Below are 22845 nucleotides of genomic sequence, written 5' to 3'. Positions count from 1 at the left end.
CACTTCCACCCTCTCCTACGGCCCTCCCTCATTGCTTATTCACTTGAACTAATCCTACATCCTCGTCCATCTAGCGGCCAGCTCTGTACAGATCTCGAGGTACTTAACGCGTATTTTGGCGAAGCGTAGATGGAGACCGATGACGTGCTTCGTCGTCGCTCTTTAAGAAGTCATCCAGGCGGACAGACTGTAAAGCAACCGTCGAAGTTGAAAACACGGCACAGCGTGACTGCGCGCCCTTCGTACATCGGGGGCTGCTTCGCCAAACCTAGGAAAATCCAGGAAACAGTCGGATATCCGAACCTAGGCAGTGTTCCTGACAGCAGCGCCAGATCTTCCTATGCATAACGATATTGCCGTAATATTGGTTTACTTGGGGAAATCCTAATCTGGATTTCCCTAGGTTTGGCGAACCTGCTTACCAATATCTCCGTTCTTGGACCCCCTCGCCGCCAAAGCCATTATCTTCGGGCCCTCCCGCAACTCTGCCATCGACGTCCTGTCCCGTACAAGAGTTTTCGGCCCACCAAATAATGTCGACTATCTCAGGCTCTCGTAGACTCGGACGTGTTCCGAGCTGGGGACGCGTTGATGACGATGCTGGCTATCTTACGTTTGACTGTACGCCAAGGTAGATTTCCGCATCTTGTGTCTGAGTTATTGGATGTTGGGTTTGCTGACGACCAGCATGCCACTCGCTCGCGTGTAGAACATTCGACATCCTCGTATCAGGCTTCGCATCCTCCATCCAACGATCCCCCGGCCGCGAACGCATCTTTGGTATTCCACGATCAGGACCACTCGATACCCTCGCATCCCAACTCGCCAACCTACTCGTCGGCAACGATCTCAACACCGATATTATCAAGATCGCGCTCAAAGGACCAAAGATATACTTCCATGTCGATTGTGTAGTCGCGATTACCGACACTGTTTTCAACGCTGCTGTAGGGAAGAGAGACGTTGCAGCTGGGAATGATGGATGATGCTGGGTATAGGGCCTCACTGGCGGTGAGGGGTGGGTTCCCTGAGGCGCGGGCTTATTCGGCCTCTCAGGCGGCGAGGAAGATGCGCTTCAGAAGTCGATCAGCTCGGAATGGATCACTGTTGGAGCAGTATTTTGTTTCGGTTGCCCGTCCTTGGCGAGTCCGAGTGCAATTCTCGCTTCCGAAGGGATAATATTGAATTAGCGTGCTTGCGTGGGTAGGAGATCTCTGTGGATCTGAGAGCCAGTGTTGGATTTTCGTGAGCGAGAGTGAAAAAGCACGAAAAATCAGAGGAAAATGGACGAGGGATTGCAATCGCGCTGGTTGGTGAGAACGACTCGCGTTAGGGCAATCCGATGCCCTACGACGAGACATGTATTAGACCTTATATGTTAGTGAAAAACTCGACCTCTTTTTGTACTGACCTTGTATTGGTCTTGAACCAAGTGGAGCTTTTTTTGGATTGACTATCCCGTCGCCGTTCCAAGTTACTTCGGCGTAATGGCGGGCGTGGAGCGCGCTTGGCCAATCACGAAGAAAGAAATTTCTTGCGCCACCGGGCATTTAGTACTGGAAATCACCATGTTTTGAGCTGAGTTTGTACTGATCTGGATTGAAAAATTTCCAGAAAACTCGTAACATATAAGGTCTATTGCACAATTTATACTACTTGTACAGTACATCTAGAATATTCTACAAAATACTATAAACCTGCTCCACTTGCCTGTAAGGGCAAGGAATAACAACATGCGGCTGCGCCGCTGACTCAGACTGAATACCGAAACGTATCGAGATTCGAAACGTCTCGCAACGTCGAGCTGCAACTAGCTCGATTCTCAACAGCCAGATTGACAGGCTCGAAGTATAACCCTTCCAGGACATAGTAAGCGTGATCTCGTCGACTACATCTCCGAATAGCGGGATATTGACGTTGGTTTATCTGAATTCGCTAGCACACCGCGCAATAGACTAGGTTATTCCACTCTCCACGTGATGGTCTTCCGTCATCTGGGCTCTCACCTTGGCGGCTTGCTTTGTCTCGTTACACTGATGTGTGTCTGTTTCCTATTTTTTGGTTCCACACTATGTACGATGACACCACAGGAGTTACTGTGTATACACTGCTGAACTCTTTTCATGATTTGCAGCAATTATATGCTATGACAGCTGGATTTCCTCGAATTAACACACCTACCTCTGTATCTACAAGGACAATGATCTCACTCTTACAAAACCATTTCCGTTCCTACATCCGAATCGGCACACAATAGCCACGCTTTTCACCCCCACAACCGTCGTGACGCTGTCCGCATCCAACCTCGTTGTCAGCCCCTCAAGCCGTCTCACTATCTCTCCCTCAATATTAGCAAAGTCTCACAAGAGACAATACCATGTCAAGCTCTTCTCCTAGGCTTATTCATGCCCCTCGCTCCGCTAAATCTATTCCCGACCATGCGCCTGCGAGGGAGTTTGGTTTTTTTCGGCGAGGAACTTGTAGGGGGTGTGGAGGTGGCGGCGGTGGAGTTAGTTCGGTATTACGATTGCCATCTCGCGTGTAATTTCCGTGGTGAAGTCTAGGATTTAATTTCCACTACGGGTGTGAGTGGAAAGGTAACAATGGCTGCTTGTTATTTGATGAGTTCGGACGCGTTGATCAGCGATAAATGACCGTGATTGAGTGCTACTTGTGCGAAGTCTCAGAAGCTCGCTGGCTGACATATCCGCACACCCCAACATACAACAGAAAAGAGCGCCAGCTCAGCCTCTGGATCCGCACGCACCGACACAAGAATCCATGCAACGGAAACGGATTGACAGACAGTTGAAGAAACGCACCTGCACGAACTCAGACAACTGAGCCCAAACCTACGTCGTCTTCCTCGCCGTCGGGTGCAAAGTATACATCCCCCCTCGTCGCTTCCGAAAGCTGGAAATTCTGGCTTACAATTAGATCTATCGCGTCTGCTTCTTTGCTTTTCCCGGTGAGGTTCGGTTCGGTTCGGTTCGGGCCTAACGCCATGGAACGAAACAGGGCAGGACGAATTGAATAAAATCAGTACCCCGATATGGACATGGACGTGGACATACGCAAAAAAGAAAAGACTAACTTTTTCGCTGACTTCTCGCCCTTACCCACCATCCGACCAATCAATATCATCTATCCGAGAACTGGGAAAGAACTGGCCAGGCACATTCCACATCACGCCCTACACCTCGAACAGCAATATCGGTTGTGCATCCTGTGGCACCATCGCCCAATGCCTTCTCGCTCCCGTCGTTATCTCCATTCGTCCTCATCCTGTCTATCATACCTCCCCGCATCCTTGATTTCTCATTCCTCGGACACCCCGCAACGAGATCTAACGAATCATCAGAATCTGAGCCGGATGCAGTGGAAGACCGGATCCCTCGTCCTCCACAGCAGCGATGGTACATCAAGTACAGACGGTGCATACCTCACAGAACACGTCGAGCCTTTGTTCGTGTAGGATACGAGGACAGAGCTCGTCGTAGAGATAGCCGCGAGGAGGTTGGAGGTAAGCGCTCTGGTTGTTTCGTTTGGTGATTGTGTGCATGCTTGCATGTGCGAGTTGTTTTTTTGGTAGGAAGGTGGACAGTTTGTCGATTGGGTGCGTTGATAGGTGGACTGATTGCGTGTGTTTGGATGCATCAGTTGAGGACGTTGGTCGTACAATTGGTTGGGCGCTTGGGCCGAACCCGCGGGTAGAATAGGTTCGTAGAGCTCGGATGTCCGTGATAGGGGCGAAATGACGGGCAGTATGTCGATACTTTGTCGAGAAAGACAAAGGACGGAGTGAGGAAGGGAGTGTGGTAGGAAAGACTGATATACGGAAAAGGAATCCAGTCAGCGACCAACGAAACGATCGTGGAAGCGCGAATTGGTTCAGAACGGTAAAAGATTACAGAGAAGAGGTGAGACGTAACGAGATCAATGCGTCACAAAAGACAGTGTGGGTGAGAAGAAGATTGAGGAGACGAGGAAGAAAGCTGCGGAGCATCTTAGTGGAAGGGAGACACACCAGAGTTCCTCTTCCCCGAAATCAAAAAGAGACCAATGGGGCTCCCAGTTTTCCGTGCAGGACTTATTCCAGCGACTACGTCCCGCCCTCGTCTGTGCCCACGCCCATAGATATCCCGGCCAGGCAATCAATTCATGCGTCGGTCTATTCGCCGGTCCGCCCGTTCATCCATTCATCAACAAGGTACCCACACGCATTCCGAAAGATGTTCAAAGTCGAACGAGGGAGTCCGTATGCTTCGAAACCAACACAGTCAGCCACTTCCTCATCCAACACGGCTGAAGTGGCCTTGATTTTGCGATATAGGGAATAGTACTGACAGAGAAGAAGGGCGAAGAAGGGACGTACCACCTCGACGACCTCAACTCCACCTCCAACCCTCTCACTTCCTCGACCAACCTTCTCATTACGATCACTTTCCTCGCCAAGAAACACGCCGTATGACACTCCTAGATCAAGGAACCAAGAATTCGCATCAGCATTCACGTCAAAAATCACAAACTCCAGCGAAGAGGAATGTGGCGGCCACATTTGACGTCCTAATCGCACGAACAGCAAAGTGGAAGACAGATCCGCAGATAAAATGATAAAGCAGAATGTAGAAGAAGGAAGCGAACGTACCCGCGATAAGGAAACGAATTGGTTGGGCGGCGATGCTGCTCGTCGCTCAAGCTCGGAGAGGAGAGGACCGGAACCACTGGATAGTGGACGGACTGGAAGCGAGTATTGAGGTTGTGTTGCTGTCGACCAGACTTCCTGCGTCACGATGATGAATCGATGTTGTTAGTCATCGACAAAATGAAACGAGAGGGGATCAAAGGGAGTGGACGGAGGGTAGCCTGGCGTAGGTGGTAGTATGGCGCAGATACTATGGGCGTGGTAGAAAGAACATACCTTTTCGCCGTGTAAGATCCTGTGAGAATGCAAGCAATGACCCAACAAAAAACAGCTTGACAAGCGTCATCGTGCTAGTCTTACACTGCTACAAACGGAGATAGGGCTCGACTTCGCGAGAGTGGCGCTACATTCGGAAAGAGTCAGGACTCAGCAATCAGAACGAATCGAGGGCAGGGAAGGGAGGGAGAAGGAGAAGAACCTACGAGAGTCTTGAGAAAGGCGATCGACGCGTTCAACAATATATAGGAGATCGGTGTGGAGGACGAGCGAGCCGCCCGGATGGTTGAATATCCTCGTCGTGCGTTCAAACTACCGAGAACAATCGAGTCTCTTTCCGATCGCTTTCTGCTGTTTAACCGACAGGTCCTACACGACTCAAAGACGTGTCAAGTTCAGCACGAACGCAACATACCCACGGAGGAGAATCTCATCCTCAGATAGCGACCACTAACAAGCCTCCTACAAGCTTACACCTCTTTACCATCCCCTCAATCTCGGCCTAGACTTGCTCTACCCTCCTCACCAATATCTCAGAAACGCACGCCCAAACCTCAAGCCACTCTAGATGTTTCCTAAAAATGCGATCTTGGCTGCGCACTAGCAACCTATCGAGGAGTGCAAACTATTCGTGGAACTACTGCGGGGATCCTATCGGGACGGTGGGATGGACATGTGGGTGTTGGTGTGGGGTCGTGGGTGTGGTGGTTGCAGAGGAGAGACAGGGGGAGCGGGCGAAGGCGGAGGTCATAAGAAGGGGATGCCGAGTGTTGACTGTCGGGATGGAGGTCGTAATTCAACGAAACTGACGGATATTGATACCCAGGAGCTCACTTCCCCCGCCGTAAACTATTCACCGTTGTGCAGCGTCAGCTGTCAAGAGGATGGACAAAGTGCGACGAGACGGACCTTGAATGGCAACGAATGAATATCAAGCGTATTGTTCACGGATACTAATCTCAGGTCGTCGAGGTCTCATAGTGTTGCCTTGACTTCAACTCCTCGAACGAGAAGGACGGTTTGCAGTTTCATGGCTGTGAGCAAGTGCGTGAGGTGGCGCGCTTCGCCGCCGGATGGACGTCATTCGCTTTCGTTGTGATTGGGTTCGGATTCTGTGCTCAGTAGGCTAGCGTGATGGTATAGAGATATAATTGGTCGCGACTGGCAGGATGTTAGGGTGGGTGAGGTCGTGGAGGGGAAGAGGGACTGTCGAAGTTCACTTTTATCGCTCGGCCAATACATCTAATCTTATCTCCAGATGTGGCACCGAACAATTCCCTGCCGTCGACCCCCTCTCCTTGCTTCGAACCTGCTTGTATACTGAAAGATCTGCTCTGTTCCACCACCCACAGCTCAGTCGTCGAAACTCATGGGTCCCATCGCAGTCACGAGGCCGTATTATCGATAATACCACTCTTGTTCTAAGCTTGGTGTGTGCTCAGTTTTCTCCCTTTTCTAGACCTTCACTAGCGGATCCTCTTCGCTGTCGACATCGGCCCTCTCGACATATCAGTACTTCTCTTCATCGCAAGTTTGAAGCAGGTACTATACTCCCCCCTCGCGCTATAACCATACCCGGCGCGATACATCACGCTTTCTCTGTCTGCTCCTCTTGCTTCGTCGACTCCGCGGTCTCCACCGGAATGTGCGCCTTCAACTCTATCGATATCCGAGAAGACTAGAACGAAATGAAATTTAAGCAAGACGCACTAAAGCTCATACTCCCCAGAATCGACACAGCACTGATAGTGTTCCCGCCCGGCCGTGCAGAGCTGCTTCAGAAAGCTACACCCGCACTCGTCTGTGGCCATTGATTGAAGGATAGGTCCTATCGCGATGGTGTTGATGACGACGACGATGAATGCAAATCCAAAGAGTCGGACGTACCACCTCGACGGGCTCCTCCTCCCCACTCCCAACCCTCCCAATACCTCGACGAACCTTCCCTACACGATCCCATGCGTTGCCGTAAACCACCCCATAGATCCCTCCTATATAAGAAAACCATGAATTCGTGTCAGCAATTATATCACACTAGTTACATACGAACCGGGCCGAGGAATAGTGTGGCGCCCACGTTTGAGCATTGTGCAATAGGCCAAGCGATGAGATTGCAACGAAAAAAAACGCCAAGGAGGACGACACTATCGAAGCGAAGAAAACAAAGGGCCAAGAGTCTGGAGGTGGAGGACAGAGGAAACGTACTGGAACGAAAGAGCAAACTGATCGTGCTGCGACGCCGACCGCCCCGAGCTTCGAGAGGACCGGAGCCAGTCGATGCGGACGGGCTGGAAGAGGCTGGAAGTGGGTGTAGATGACGGTTTCTGGGCTGTCAAAGGGATGCCGTATTCGCCTAGGTTGGCAGTCAGTGAGTCGGAACAACATGATGAGGAAGAGGACGAGAGGGACAAAAGGAGCAGGAGAGGGAGAAGATGGCGTGACGTGACGTAAACTAGTGTGGCGTAGGTACGATGGACGTGGTGGTCGTAAGTAGAGAGAACGTACCTTTTCTTTATGAGCTCCGTCGGATATCTTGCATGAGCATATCAAAAGACGTGACGAATAGAATTTTGATGAGCGTTGTTGCGCGGGCCATACATTGTTGAACGCCGAGGTAGAGATCTGCTTCGCGAGAATGGCTCTGGATCACACATATCAGCAATAGAGGGTTAGTTATCCGTGGAGATCAGGAAGAAAAGATGTGGAGTGGTATACCTGTGCTTTGAGAAATTCGATGCAAACGTCGCCGTGTTCGAACATGCACGGGGAGTCTGTCCGAAGTACAAGCGAGTCGTCCAGATGGTTCAACGTACTCGTCGCATATTCCAATCCTTGAAAATGATACAGCCTATGCAAATTCACAGCCTGTGGTTCCGCCAGCCGGTCGTACGCCTGCAAACGTCAACATAAGCTCTCCACACACGAGCTGAATCTCTCCTCCAAAAACCTCTGAAACGCCTCCTAAAACCGTCTCCCTCCCTCCTCTACATTCATACACCCAAGTGACATCCTCTAGACCTCCGCATCTATCTCGTCGATCTTCGCCACCAACATCAATCGATCCTCGTCACCTTCAAATATTTCTCCACAAGCAACCCTTGGCTGCGGGCGACGGAGCACTCGATGAGGGTGAACGAGTCACAAGACTGTTGCGGGCTTCGGATAGAGGGGTTTTGATGGAGGTTCTCCTATGGGTGCGAGGTGGTGGCGGTGGTGGAGGTGAGGTCGGAAAAGCGGGCGGAGGCTGAGACGGATACTGTAGGGGAGGTGTCGAGGAACGGGGTGGTGGTTCAAACGTTCAAGTGCTAAGGCACAGAGAAACTCTCGAATTGGTGGCCTCGCTGGTTCGAAGAACGCGTCGTCGTCATTCGGTAGCATTCGGTCCAGTTTTGTGTCCATGTTGGATTGTCCCTCAAAATATCACGATGAAGTAAGAACGTGACGTCGGCGCTGTGGTATGAAGAGGTATAACTTGCGGCTAGCAGCAGCGGGGCGTTGAAGCAGTTGACAGTTGAGCTCGAAGGAGTTGAAGGGGATTCCTGTGGTCGCGAAGGCCAATACAGGACGAAGTAGTAACAATGAGAAAACTGTTCAGTTTCTTTAGAAGGAAGCTACCAGGTATATCTTTGGAGCTGCCGGTATGTAGAGAAGGAGAAGGAGAGCGTGGACGAGAGCGAGCGGAAAGACAACTCAGGGAGCGAGAAAAAAGCGATCACCGAGAAAGCGCTAATCTTATCGACCCGGGGTAATACTGTACCTCCCAGACGTTAGGCGACGTCCGGTGTCCCGAGGGGCCTGTCGCGTCGCCTATTTGGGCGCTTGTCCCGGTGTCCCGAGGTTCTTGTCGCCTATGGTGCACTCCACTTAGTCACCACCAAAATCGAACAATGCAATAAAGATATTCAATTTTCCACCATTTTCTTATCCGTCTTGCAAAAAGACTCCTTTTGACAATAGCAATCGAACCCCAAGACAAAATTTCGATAACTTGAAAAATGAGGGAGGAATAAATTTCGGGGTACGCAGTTTTGGCCGGGAGATTACATAAGCATAAAAATATACATATTACTGGTCCATCACGGAAATCTGCCGAGTCTTGCAAACTCATATATTTCGTTCGCAAGGTCATATATTTGGTGCAATCACTGAAATACTTCTACAACAAGTGAAATGGGTTATTGTGCTCATTCACATATTGCAAGGACTATAGCGAAGGAGCCCAAGTTACTATAGGCCCTCAAAATCTGTCAACGGTCACATCTCTTCAGCCCAGGTTGTAGTTTCGTGGTCATTTTAACAGCGTGATCGAGCAATAAATAGTTCGCAGATTATGGCATTGTGTGTTGGGTAGCACTATGTACATACATACATAAGTATACAAAGGATGAGGTAGCAATTACAGGCGAGGTGTTATACAGATCGGGCAACAGCAGCAAGACGAGACCAAAGAAAGTAAGAAACAGAAAGCATTTCACTGGTATTGTCGGACAGGATATGCGAGTGTGCGTAGAGGTGCTCAAGATCAGGTACGAACGTAAGTAGTTGCCCGCACACGACAGCGCGTCGCGTACGACATTCACGCCGTACATTGATAATGCCATCCCCTAGTCCTAAGACGACGCACAGTGTCTGCGTCGTCTTGTGCAGAGGGGATGTGGGAAAGGACGAAAGCGAGGGCGAACAGGAAAACAAACAAGAACGAAACGAAGGGAACGCAACAACGCACCCGACCTGCCACCTTCACGTCAACACGCGCTCGCCACGCAAATCTGCCAAGAGCGTCCGAGCCGTATAGCACCATGTGAAAGAAAAGGCCTTGGCCATCGTAGAGTAAACGCTGGGGCCGAAGATGAAGTGACCAGCGAAGGCTTCGGACTTGGGGGAAGAAGGGATGAGGGGATAATGGTGGTCCAACTCGAAAGGGAATCAGCCCGCGCAAGAAAATCATGAGTGCGCTGGCAAGTCCCACGCTGAGTCCCAAACTGCGCCTTCTTTGGTGACGCATCGATTCCGGCCGAACTCGGCGGGTCTAGGAATGGGGCCGATCCCAAGCCAATCTAACATTCCGTAGCTTTCTAACCTTTAAAAACCTGTTTCAGCCCAAATAAGTATTTTCAAGGGCGATATAACTGCAGTTAACCCACCGCCACCTTGCGCCGCCATTTAATCGGTGCAATTGATTACAAGCCTCGGCGGAAATCCGTGATGTCATAGTGGCGCGCCACACCCTCCGGAATGCGTCTGTGGGACGTGTACTTGCGAGAACTGTAGTTACGGACATGTAAGTTTGCTTTCTGAGTCTCCATACCTGCCCTGTAAGCATCCATCCACCTTTGCATCCGGTGCTCCCATCGCCGGATTGTCGTCAACTGCACAGACGCAAGTGCAGCCGGCATGTTCGTCTTGAGTGTGTCGAAAGTGTAATCGGAATTCTCTCGAAGATGGCGCTTGACCGCGCCCCAAAAGTATTCAATGAAGTTGAGCTCGCAATGATATTTGGGAAGGAAAATGCAAAGGTGTCCCGCGGCCTCGATGACTTCTTGCACCAGGGATTTCTGAGCCTTGAAATCCGGTTGAAGTTCGAGTACGCGCTTGCCACAACAGTTGACGGTGTCGTGTTCGCACTTCTTGCACCTCCCACGCATGTTCGTTGTCCAAAGGCCTCGCTCATGAAGAACCTGTTTGAGTCCTTTCGCTTGGTTCGCATTCGTGGGATGATCGGAAGGGAACGACATCTGCTGTGGGTGGCGATTACCGGCTGCATCGACAAACCAGCCATCTCGAAGCAAGGCCTGTTTGCCACCCGGATTGACATTCATCCGAGTAACGAGTAAGGCGTCTTCGGAATACGCTGAATGTCCTTGCGAGTTGTCGACCATGATCAACGCCTGGCAGCCGGGACCGATCTCAGACTCGATGGCGGGAATTATGCGTTCTGTGATCTGTCGGGCAATTGGATCGATCATGGTCAGATCATTCCAAGCTTAAGGTACCAGGTATGTCTTCTGGTCGCTTCCGGTTTTCTTGTCTTGCAGCTCGAGCTCGAGCTGCAGCCTCAAGGAGATGTTTAGGCCGTTTAGCCATGGGTGGTACGAGTGGTATTTCGGTGGCGTTGTCGTTTGCTCTTTGCGCCGTTGGCGACGGTCGTCAATTTCCGTTCATTTCTCGAAGGGGTTACTCGCGTTGTGGCCCCGCAGATGTAAATAAAGGCCGAAATCAATATATATATTATTGTTCCTCATTTTTTTTCGGCCTCCGGCCGATTTGGCCACTGTTTTTTTTTGGTGGTGACTAAGTGGAGTGCACCATAGGGTAATATATTCGTATTTTCTCGTATTTTCTTCAACAAATAATATAAAATTGTTTTAATTAGTGTTTAGATACAGAACTGCAAGTACCACTGCAGATGGACGTGAAATCGAGAAAGGTTCGAAGTACTGACCATTTGTACAGGGCCGGGTCACTCTCCCTCGGAGGCAAGGTGACTGGCCGTCGCCTGTGTCCCGCTGTCCCAAGGGTCCGTCGCCTCCTCACGGGAGTTCCCACGTTACGTAAGCGGTCGTCTAACTTCTGGGAGGTACAGTAGTCCGACCGACTCACGCCCCTATTCTCAGTGAATGTTGGTAAGTTAACAGACTCGAATGTTCAGTCGGTCGAGGGAACACGCTCAAGCTGGTACAAAAATACCTCTCAAACCGTCATGCTCGACAGGAATGGGACACAAAGAAAATAATTGGCATCAACATCCACGGCGCGACTAGAGTCGACAATACTCATACACTACCTAGTGCGTACACCAAGAAATTGTGAGCCAACGTACGACTCTCGAAGACAGGAGGACGAGGGCGCATTGGCACGAAAGAAAATGCACATCGAGAAGCATGGACTATAGAACAGAGATCCTAAAAGATGGGTTCGAGTTTGCGAGGAGCCGAGAGGTAGAGGGAAAGAGGGCGAGAAAAGATGGAATAGATAATGTGACACAAAAGCAAGAAAAGAGCAGCGACGGAGAGCGAGTAACGACGAGGGAGACACAAAAATAGGCAGAGAAGTCAGTAGCAGCTCCCGAAAAGAGGGAGGGTGTAATCAAGAAAGGAATCCGAAGCATGGTGTGGGAGATTAAAGAAATGTAGAGGGACAGCATACCACATCAAGAGACGAGACCTTCGAACCCGAGAAGGAAACAATCAAGAAAAAAAATCAGGCTGTCCAAAGAACGAACTCAAGAAATCACAACACTCCGCGCTCTCACACATCCATCCCTCCCCCCCTCCTCCTCCCCATAAAGAAACACCCCTCATACCCCGGCACCGCCGCCGGGCTCAACGTATCCCTCCACCTCCCCGTAAAACTCCCATACTTATCGCCCACCAAAAACCCACGGTACAACCACTTCCCCCGGTCCCCGTCCAGATACTCCTTGCTCAGGCTCACGAACCCGTCGTACGGCCGCACACGGCCGACGAGCTTGAACTGGCCCCAGGCGGAGTGGCCTTCGCCTTTGATGAGTACGTCGCGCACGCGGCGCTGATAGGCGGTTTGCGCGACCGGCTCGATCTCGTCTTGCGCGGTAGTGGGTGGAGGCGACGCGTTGGATGTCAAGGGATTTGGAGGGTCCGTCGTGGGCACAGAGAGCAAACCCGGACACCTCTGATACACCAACATACCCCTCCTCCCTGGCTCCCTCACCTCCAACCTCTCCTGCCCACCACCTACGACGCTGATATCCACTCCCGTGGGCAGGTACGCCCTCAGCGGGTCTCCCATCGACAGCGGGCGGTACCGGTCAGGGACGTTCTGCGCCGTGTTGTTGGTGTTGGAGTTGGTGTTGCCGCTCTGGGGCTCGTTCGGTTCTTCGGGACCGAGAAGATGATATTCGCGAAGTTTCCAGGTTTGTTGGTGGCGGGCGACGAGCGTACGGTGAAGTGTGGGTGGAGGGGCGCCGGAGAGGAGGGCGGCGTACGCTGTGAACTCCGTGTACTAACAAAGGAATCCCCAAATCGGCTTCTTCTTTTTTAAGACGAGGAAAATAAAACAACGAGAAGACGCACGGTGAAAAGTCCCTCCCAAACTCCGTCCAAGTTTCCCAATTTGAACGCCTCCGTAGGCCTCACTGTCTCTCTCTCCTGCGCCCCCGAATTCGCTCCTGCTCCTGCTCCCACTCCCAATCCACCTCCACCCAGCCCACCCATCCCACCCGCCGGTCCTCCCGTAGCAGACCCTCCTCCAGGCCCCATCCCGCCCAGTCCAAATCCACCAGCGGGACCCCCAGGCCCAACTCCTCCGAATGGGCCCATCCCGATGCCCGAACCAAGCTGAGGCCCCCGCTTCGCGAGGCTCAGAGCCCGTTTCCATTCTGATTCCCACTCGAAACTGAGCTTGACGTGGTGGAAGTCGAGCTCCCTCGACTCCTGGGCCGGCTTGACTCTTTCGGTAGTGATGGTGGTGGCGGTGGCGGTCGAGTCTTGACCTTCGGCGGCTTGTACGGGTGCCCCCTCACGTTCCTTCCCCTTTCCCTTATCCACCGTAACATTTTCCGCACGCTCTCCCTCCCTCTCTGCATCACCACCTTCAACCTCTGCATCCTCCTCCTCTGCACTCAACGCCTCCGCCTCCTCCCTCAACATCTGCCATATCCCACTCGGCGCCAACGGGCTATTCTTGAACGTGTCCGCCTTGTTCACGCTCTTCGGCGCCAGACTGAGATAGCTCAGGATCGCGGGCGCGGCAAGAGGCGGGGCGACGAGGAGGGGGTAGGAGGCGTAGGATGTCGGGGTGGTGTTGCGCAAGGGGGATGGGGGGAGGAATTCGATCCATTCGGGCTGGGTTACTGGGTACTGTGGAGTGGGTTAGCGAGCGATTTCAGGCGATTTTGGGAGGTCACAGAAAGATGTATGAGATATAATATGGAATGGTAGAGGATATTGACACGTGAGAAATAAAATCGAGGCAATGCCACATTATGGAGGAGAGATGGGCGTGCGAGATAGTTTCGCCCAAGGAACAATCGCTCGTTCCGTTCGATCATTCAGAAAACCTATCTGACGGAACCCGCGCGTGAATCACCACCTCCCGCGTTGTCATCTCATACTCCGAGCTCCTCAAAGAGCTGAATGAACATCCACAAAACACATCCACCACAGAAAGCCCCAAACCCTCAAAAATGCACAGGAGGTACATATCCCGAGATCGTGGGTCAAATGTATATAGGTGCACGCCGTCACGTCAACTTTAATCGCTCCAAACAGCGCACAAAAACGTGACCGACACTCACGAACTCCAATTCGCTCTACACACTCTCCGTCGTGTATCGAATCAACGCTATCGATACGCAGTTAAACGAACCCACAAACCCGCGAAACCGCCTAATCCACGCACACCTCGCATGGCGAATGACCTCACTCGACAACCACGAACACGCAACCCGAATCATCGCAATCTTTGACAAGACACCCGAAGGTATCGAATGCCACCGAATCACGCTTTACGACGAGAGATCTCGCCGCGCGATACGAGAACGCAAGTCGGGGCTCGCAATCGCCCGAGGACAAAATGAGAACCTTTGGGTTTTCATCTCCGTCAATCCACTCTCGAGGAGTGTGTAGTGAAGAAAAATGAAAGAGAGGAGGCGTGAAGGGGCCTATGTGAGTAAGTACTGCCGTTATTATTACCGGCGGCATTACTTGCATATTCCCATAAAAGAGAGCACGTAAGCTCAAGACACGGCTTAGCAACGTTGACATCAATATTGACAGCCGATAATGAATGGTGCTCCTAATGTTGATTTAACGTTACGGTAATTCTCCAGATGTTTGGGTGACGCGGCGATCAAGCGAACGACGGGCGCGGGAGACGCCGCGTAGTGGAGACGAGATGGAACTTCCACGAGTCTCGCGACCATCGTCATCGCGATGCGCGCATGCACGACGAACAGGGAAGCCGCGATGCACGGCGATCATGCTCGGAAGACGCCGACATCCAACAACGAAACAGCGAAGCAAAAATTAACCTCCAAAGTAATCACGCCCGTCGTGCTCGTGCTCGCAACGCCAGCGATCTCGAGGAACACGCAGAGACGTGCCTTCGAAGGATGAGATGAAATAAAATCGATTCAAAGCGACGACGATGGATGACGACACCGCGAGTTCATCGGGACTCGCGCTTTGCCCCACACCGCCTGCTCGCACACAGTTACGGAGACCGCGAACGCGATGATCTGCGCCTGGTTAGGAAAGGAATAATGGCCATAAAATGAATGCGGAGAAAGGCAAAATGCAGAACGCAAGAACGTGTTTCATTTCGACCGTTTTGCACAGAAATTTACGCACGATAGCATGAAATATAGAGTGTGATAGGGCATGAAGCAAGGAGAAGCCAAGAGAGAGAAAAGCACAGAGGGAAGAGAAAAGGAAAAACGCTCTCGAGGACAGGAGATGCTCACCTTGTGTGCACCCAGCGCAATAAGCTTGAGGATGCTGACGATGGAGCGGAAGGTCTGTTCATCGAGGACAAGATACTCCTCTACGATATTGCCCAGGTCAACATCGCAAAACAAAATTATAGAAAGAGACAAAACATACCCGGCTTGAGTAGGAGCCAGAACAACCACATTGCTAGCGTCGAAAACTCCGAGTCCGGCGGCCAGAGATTATCCCCGAGAGCATACGTAGCGAAGCTCGCCCCTTCGGGATCGAACCAAAAGTTACGAAGCCATGAATCGAGCCTACCATACTTCCTGAGTGTTCGCTCGTTCAGCCCGTCGTTCTCGAGCATCATGAGATAGGCCATCCAAAGCATCTCCTTCGTCTTCAAAGTCACCTTCGCTCCATCCTCGTCTTCGTCTCCGTCCCCTTTCCTCTCGCTCTGATTCTCCCTCTCACTTTCACTCGCAGCAAGAGTAGGTTGATCCCCTTCGGCAGGTGCGGTTGGGCGAAGGGTCGGAATAGCCCCATGCCCAGGGAGGCGCGGGATCGGTGGGTTCGTGGTCTGCATCTGCTGCACCTGTACGAAACAATGCTGGAGCCCCCTAAACCTCGTCAACAGCGTGAATCTCCTCTTCAGCTCCCTCACCACGTTCTCCGAGATCTTCGCCTCGGGCCCCAACCTCCTGAAGTAAGCCTCGGCATCGAATTTGGCCCTGAAGATGAGAACATAGAAATGCGGGTTCGTGGACGTGGAAAGCGTGGATGCGAAGCGGCGAGAGACGAGCTGGAGAGAAATGAGGTCGGCTGGGGGACCAGGGCGGCCTAGGGTTGCGGTGAAGAAAGCGACATGCTCGATGATCTCGTTAGGAACGCGGTCGAAGGGAGCTATGACCGCTATTTGCGTCGATACCATCTGTAGTGACTCGTTGATAGATGAACGATATCTGAACAGAATCAAAGACGAGGTGTACGATGAATGCTGAAAATTGGGTTAGACGACGAGGGTGGTGGTCAAGAGCAACAAGGCAAACGTCGAAGTCGCTCGCGAAGAAAGTAAGGCAGAGTCAGTCGGCAGCAAGTGGCTGGAGTAGAAGCCCTTCGAAGCGCAGATTAGCACGCCCAAGCATGGGAATTAATTTGCCTTCTCACCCCTTCCTCCCGCCACTCTCACATCCTACGTAAATAATATCAGGACAAAAATTCACCTTTCTATATATAGCGACCTGTTCTCCCACCCACTGCTTTTCGTTTCGTTTTGTTTCGAATTTCGCCTCCTGCAGACGCGCCACAAATTGCATCCCCCACAGAATATGAACGCTCCAAACCTCATGCGAGATATCCCCATTTCTCCCGATTTTCTCCTACGCTACATTCGACCGTATCACCTGCACACCCCTGTGACTTTCACTGTACATGCAGATCGAACGCTATGTTATGCGCAACGTTTCACGATGACATCCGACGCATCCTCTTATTAAACTCACGTCTTCCCCTCGTTGCTCCTCGGCTTCCTGCTTCCCCGCATCCTGTCTTCCCTGATTTACATATAGATACTGGCCTTGCCTTACGAAAAGACTAATAGAGCCGAGCTGAACCGAGATGTAGAGCCTCCGAGGGACAGGTCCTGCGGAGAGGTCATCATCCGCGTTGACAAAGGAGACGGACCACGCGTCCTGCGACACGACCGAACAAACGGAAGAGCCAGAACTGGATGCAGAAACACTCGGCTCGCCGAGAAATACTGGAAGAGTTCGACGCCTAGACAAGGAAGTGTTGGAGGGCAGGACGTATCGGCCGCATCACAGTCATTTGTGAGTGAGGATGTTTTTGGCTTATTGGGATGATCCGAGGGTCGGGATGGAATGGTGTGGGGATATAGGGCTGGAGAGGAGAGAGAAGAGAAAGTGATGGAGGAATAGAATGGGGAGTACGAAGGGCAAAGGGAAAGGATCTCATGTATGATGAGTATGACATATGATATGTGTGAATGGGTAAGGGCGAAGGATAGAACGAAGGGTGACAACGGAATGGGTGAAACGAAGACGTACCACCTCGACGAGCTTCCCTCGCCCTGCCCTCAACCCCTTCACCTCTCCAACTGACTTTCTTGCCACAATATCCCCTCACCGTGAACAACGTCGCGCGAAATTCCTGTATAGCAGCCACAAATGAAGGTGAAATCAACATCGATGTGCGTACCAAAGGAGAAGGAGAGCGAGAGCGATGTCCATATCACGAACGGTGTGTCGAACAAACGTGAAGACAAAACGAAAACAACCTCTCGACGTAGGATATGGGTGGTACAGAATATTTAGAAAACGGAGAAAAAGGAAGAGGGCGACGTACGTGCAACAGTACAGCTAATTGATCCGGATGCGACGCCGCTCGTCACTCAACAAGCTCCAAGTCGAGCGGAGCTAGTTGATGTGGGACGGGTTCGGAGGGGGAGATGTTGTTCTGCTATCGAAAGGATGTCCTGTGAATTAGGTTATATGGTCATATGGCGAGGAAGAGGAAGGGTAAGGAAAAAAGGGGAGGGAAAAAAGTTGGTGTGGCGTTGAGTAAACTAGTGTGGCGCAGATATAATGGAAGTAGTGATTCAAGGTAGAGAGAACTTACCCTCCGCGATAACTCTCGTGAAAGATCTCGAAGGAGCGTAGAAAAGACCCGACGGATAACGTTCCGGGAAGCGTCATTATGCGAGCCATACAGTGTTGGAAGTGGAGGACGCCAATCTTTGCTTCGCAGAAGTGGCGAGATATCATACATGGTGGTCATAGAGAATTAGTTGAATGTGAGTAACAGGAAGCGGAGATTGGAAGTGACATACGCGGGCCTTCAGAAAATCGATACAAAGGTCGACGAGTTCGAGCATGTACGGGAAGTCCATCTGCAGGACAGGTGACCCGCCCGAATGGCTCAACATCCTCGTTGCGTGTTCCCAAGAAATACTCGTCCTGTAGCTCCGCCAACCGGTCCTACGCCAGTATACGTGCACATAAGCTCTCCGCAGACAAGTGAAGCCAAAGCAGAAGCGAACTGACCTTCACCTCCAACAACTTTGAGAGGTTTCCTTCAAAGCGCCTCCCCTCCTCCTCTACACTACTCTACTCAAGCAACATCCCCTCAACCTCAGCATTTATCTCCGCGATTCTTATCGCCAGCATCTCACAAATCCCCGACGAATGCTCCCACCCTTCGAATATTTCCTCAAATGCGACTCTTGGCTGTGCGCAGCGGAGCACTCGACGATAGTAAGCCACTCGTAGGATTCTTGTACTGTTTATATGGGCATGGTGGGTTGGACGTTGGCGTAGGGGGGCATGGTGAGGCCAGTGAAGCAGGCAGAGGTTGAGATGGATGTTGTAGAGGACAGGACTCTGTGTTCAACGAGAGGGAGAAGCTCGAGTACCCTCGAATTGGCTGCTTCGACATTAAACTGCACATCGTCGCCTGTTGGTCATAGCGGAGAGAGAGGTGTGGCGAGACGGACCTTGGACGGTAACGAAGGTATCGCGAACACGCCCTTGACACCCATCACGCTCAATTCCTCTAGGTCTCCGAGGCGTGCTTTTGATTCCCATTCTTCGAAAGAGACCGATGGCTTGCTGATTGATAGCTGGGGGCTGTTGAGTGTGTGATGTGGCGTCGGGGCCCCGGTTTGATTAACGTGTCGCGGTAATTGTCTTTTGTTTCGTATCCGATAGGGATTTGACCTCGAGAGAATACGATGAAGTGTGAATGGGACAATGATGCGGTAGTATGAAGAGGTATAAGACGTGGCTAGTACCAGCAGACCGTTCAGACCGCGAACGGTCGAGCAGCTCGCGATTGCAAATGATCCGGAGGCCAATAGCTTTGCGGCCCGGCCTCGCCGTCTCTGTACGTTACTGAGTGTTCATTTAGGTTCATTTCTTGTCTGAAGATTTTTATCTCCTGCCGGCTTCGTACCCTTCACGTTTCTTTCAAGCTCTCACTCGCACCCTGTCGCCTGCTCGGTTCAATCTGTCTGGTCGCCTTTTTCCTTGCCTCATCTTCCAATCATTACTCAACTGCCGCGGCGTCATATTTATGTGGCGTGCCGTGCGTACCAGTGCTTGGTTCGCTTTGACGTAAGCAGAATGCTTTACGAGCCCGAGCTGGGATCCCGACCGTTGCTTCTTTCTCGACTCTTGACTAGCTTTTGTATATAGCACATAATTTGCCATGCCATACTCCACCAACGCTACCGTTGGCCTCAGTCCGGAGGCTGAACTCTTGTTTCGCTATGTGAGCTCATTTCAACACGACACAGACTTGGCAGGAAGCCATAGCATGCGGACCGCTCCGCTCTTCACAAACGAAGCCTTGAATGTCATTGGTACGACCGTCCTTCCTCAGCGCCCAGTCTACGGAAACGTTCTGCATTCACCTACTAGTAAGGAGCCTTCGCCACTCACGAAACTGTACGTGAACACAAACACCCCTTTCAGCGCCGTCGTATGTGGTCTGCAGGTTCGTGTATTCATTTTCTCTTTGAAGCTTACTCAAGCTCAAGGGATGTATGAAATCGTCTCCGGGATAGGGCTCTGGCAAAAGTCACTTGACGGCTGTTCTTCTCGAAGGCTGTTTGATTCAGGATCGACGTCTCGGGACGCTTCCCGTGCCGCTGTGTGGCCTGCTGTGCGTTACTTCACTCTGTCCAACTCCAGTGCCATTTTGGACCAACCCGCCGTTCTCTCTCCCTCTGTAGCTTTCACTTTGACTCTGCTGCAGGCAGTGGATTCGTTCAACCGTGTGAAGCGGTGTACTTGGCTGTGATGGATGCGACTCGTGGAGGGACGGCGACTGCCCCAGACGTTACTGTCCTCACCTTGTGTGTTACTCGTGTCCTCTTCCACGCTGTCCACCGCTGACGTCCAGTTATCGAGAAGGCCCAACCGCGTGCCATTCAAGTAAGTGTATTCGCATTTGCTCAATATCGGTTCAATTTCTAATGCTATGGGCCCAAAATGACGGGGCGGGTCAGGTGCATCCACCCCAAAAATGTTTGATAGGAAAAGGCCCATCCATCGTCGACAACAAGGACGAAAACATTGGTATCTTTTCGCCTCTCATATACCCCTCTCGAAAATTTGTACGCGTTTGCTCAATTCTTTCACAATTTTCAATATATAGGCCTGTATTCCACGGCGGCATGGGGTAGCTCAGCTAGCCTGAGTAAAGGTTTGGCAGGACACTGACCACTTATCCTGGGGAACGAGGAAAGGTGTATTGGTGAGTTTTCGCTCTTAGCACTCGGAAATGTGTTCGGGTTTGCTCAGTTATCGTTTGATTTTCAATCTAGCGCGCTAGAAATGACGGGACGATGTAGGTGCACCAACCTGCATAAACGTTTGGAGAGGACTGGGCCACTCAACGGCGAGAACGAGATGAAACACGTTGGTGGGTTTTCGTTCCTAATACCCTGTTCCGAAAATGCGTTCCCGTCTGCTCAAATATCCTTCGATTTCCAGTGTCGTGGCCTCAAAAGAACGGCACCGGTATGTACTTATCACTCACGATGAAGATTTGGAGAGAAACGACCCACGCATCGTCTAGAACGCGCACAAACAGCGAGGTGAGTTTCACTCTCAACACCCCCCCTCCTCGAAATTCGGTTCGTTCTCGCTTATTTGCGGTTCTTTCTTCAAAATAAGTAGCTAGAAATCACTGCCTTCACATGGACTATCGATCTCCGATCGCGGTCGTACGCACCACTGCTGCAAACGGACGGGTCGACGCGAACCTCCCAGGTGAGTCATGGCTCCAAAATACTTCTCTTCCAACTTTCGTTCGTGTTTGATTTTTTGCGGTTCGATCCGGCTCTAAGTATATAGGCTCAAACTGACTGGAACACTTTTTTCCACCCGCGGCACAAAAGGTTTGACGCGAATCGACCGAGTAATGAGGAAGAACGAAGGCGAGCATGCCGGTGAGTTATTGCCTCAAATCCCCCACACCAAATATGTTCCCATTGGCTCACTTTTCGTTTGAATTGCTTCGTGATGAATTAATAATCGTCAGACAGGTCTACCATCTCATTACCACATTTGGTTCCACGCAGAACGGCCTGCTCGTCGTCGAGAAAGGTGAGAAATAGTCTCCCCCGCCAAGGACTGAGTCAAATCAGCGCTGATTTGACAGCGTGGGAAAGTTCTCTGGCCAAGGGACCATGGTGCGCCTTCCTATCTTCCTTTTCTCTTGCTCTTTTTTGTGTTTGACGGCAATCAATGCACTCTGTAGACCGTGTCTACCTCTTGTTTAGGGCCGGTGTGCTCTCTCAGGGTGAGTATATCGGCTGTTTGGCCGGTGGGCCACCCCCTACCTCTGAGTGTCGCGCGATTGGGAATTCAAGGTTCGCTGCCCGGTTTTTTCTGCAGCATGTGACTCACCCCAGTAATATGACACTGTATCTATCATCACGTCGGCGTTCGAAGCCATAGCGCGCTCGGAATTGCGTTTTCTGGGGGTAAGTCATACCTTATATTCATTTGAACTGAAACTTTAGCGTAACTCACTCATTTTCCATGCGATTACCTTCGTTTCAGGCTCAAAATACTTGTATGAACGTTCCATAATATTGCTGATCAATGCGTCGACAATACTGTACTTTTTCGCGCACAAGTTCACGCCACCGCCCCTCGGCCGTTGCCGAGATGACATAATCCGTTCGCGTCCCGGTTCGCAAGCAGACCGGGACAAGGGACAATGTTCGTGAACATCGACGCCATTTCAGGAATATGACCTTTCATAACTGCTCAACAGCCATTCATCCTCTGCATTAGATGTTATCTGCAGCCTGAAAAGTAAGAGTTTCTGTGAGCTTCGGATCAGCGAATCTGGAGGTCGGCAACGCCAATTTTCAAGTAATAGTTCGTCTCTACACCTTCGGTAGGCGCCGATGCAGGCCAAAGGAGGGTGATCAGCCAATCACAGCCAGCCTACACATTCCCCTTCGAAATGAACTTTCACTTGAAATTCTCACTTTTAAAACTCATTCTCATCGGTTTGCAACGCAAAAGTCCATTTTTCTGGCTGCAGATAACATCTATTGGGGTGGAAGAGCTCACCCAGTAGTAAAATCTAGCCCAAAGTGTGCCGTGGGGGCCTTCCTGAGGTCAATTTAGGAGCCTAGAATATATTCACATTTTCGTTAAATTTTCGTCAAATTTTGGTTTGTCCCATTTACAAGTTCAGTGCACGTCAATGGGGTGGGACTGTCCCGCGGCACAAGTTCGTTCGCGGCTCCCATGGGACACGGGACACAAACTTGTGCGCGAAAAACTACAGTACTCCATCACGAACGATGTTCGTGGGGTACCCAGAGAGGCATGGTGCGCCTTTTTCACTTTCCTTTTTCATCCCTCTTTTGTTTGTTTCGTGGCTCTTATTGCATTTATTGAACAGTTAACACGTCCAACTTGGGCCCGATATGCCCTCTTATGGCCGAGATATTGATATTTTCGCGGTGGGCACCCC

The 22845-nt window shown here is 51.3% G+C and overlaps 4 protein-coding genes across 4 annotated transcripts; 1 reads left to right on the top strand and 3 right to left on the bottom strand.

Moving 5' to 3' along the window:
* Positions 1-533: 533 nt before the first annotated feature.
* On the top strand, positions 534-986 carry STEHIDRAFT_163415 (uncharacterized protein; the record flags this gene model as incomplete). The annotated part of the gene is made up of 2 exons (XM_007311089.1): positions 534-631; positions 710-986. 2 exons carry the CDS (start codon positions 534-536, stop codon positions 984-986), a joined length of 375 nt encoding a protein of 124 aa, XP_007311151.1.
* A 3185-nt stretch (positions 987-4171) lies between these two features.
* Positions 4172-4991, bottom strand: STEHIDRAFT_116322 (uncharacterized protein; the record flags this gene model as incomplete). Its single annotated transcript, XM_007311088.1, has 4 exons — positions 4172-4315; positions 4376-4566; positions 4742-4783; positions 4922-4991. The coding sequence occupies 4 exons, from the start codon at positions 4989-4991 to the stop codon at positions 4172-4174; spliced, it is 447 nt and encodes a 148-aa protein (XP_007311150.1).
* A 5110-nt stretch (positions 4992-10101) lies between these two features.
* On the bottom strand, positions 10102-10740 carry STEHIDRAFT_69027 (uncharacterized protein; the record flags this gene model as incomplete). Its single annotated transcript, XM_007310990.1, has 1 exon — positions 10102-10740. One exon carries the CDS (start codon positions 10738-10740, stop codon positions 10102-10104), a length of 639 nt encoding a protein of 212 aa, XP_007311052.1.
* Positions 10741-12169: 1429 nt separating this feature from the next.
* On the bottom strand, positions 12170-16258 carry STEHIDRAFT_69028 (uncharacterized protein; the record flags this gene model as incomplete). Its single annotated transcript, XM_007310991.1, has 7 exons — positions 12170-12571; positions 12641-12901; positions 12973-13020; positions 13498-13758; positions 15363-15442; positions 15502-15744; positions 15934-16258. 7 exons carry the CDS (start codon positions 16256-16258, stop codon positions 12170-12172), a joined length of 1620 nt encoding a protein of 539 aa, XP_007311053.1.
* Positions 16259-22845: the final 6587 nt, after the last annotated feature.

This window comes from Stereum hirsutum (genome assembly GCF_000264905.1).
Source record: "Stereum hirsutum FP-91666 SS1 unplaced genomic scaffold STEHIscaffold_23, whole genome shotgun sequence".
In the NCBI taxonomy this organism is placed as follows: Eukaryota; Fungi; Basidiomycota; class Agaricomycetes; order Russulales; family Stereaceae; genus Stereum; species Stereum hirsutum.
The sequence above is the reverse complement of the archived record's forward strand: the minus strand, read 5'-3'. Positions and strand labels throughout refer to the sequence as shown.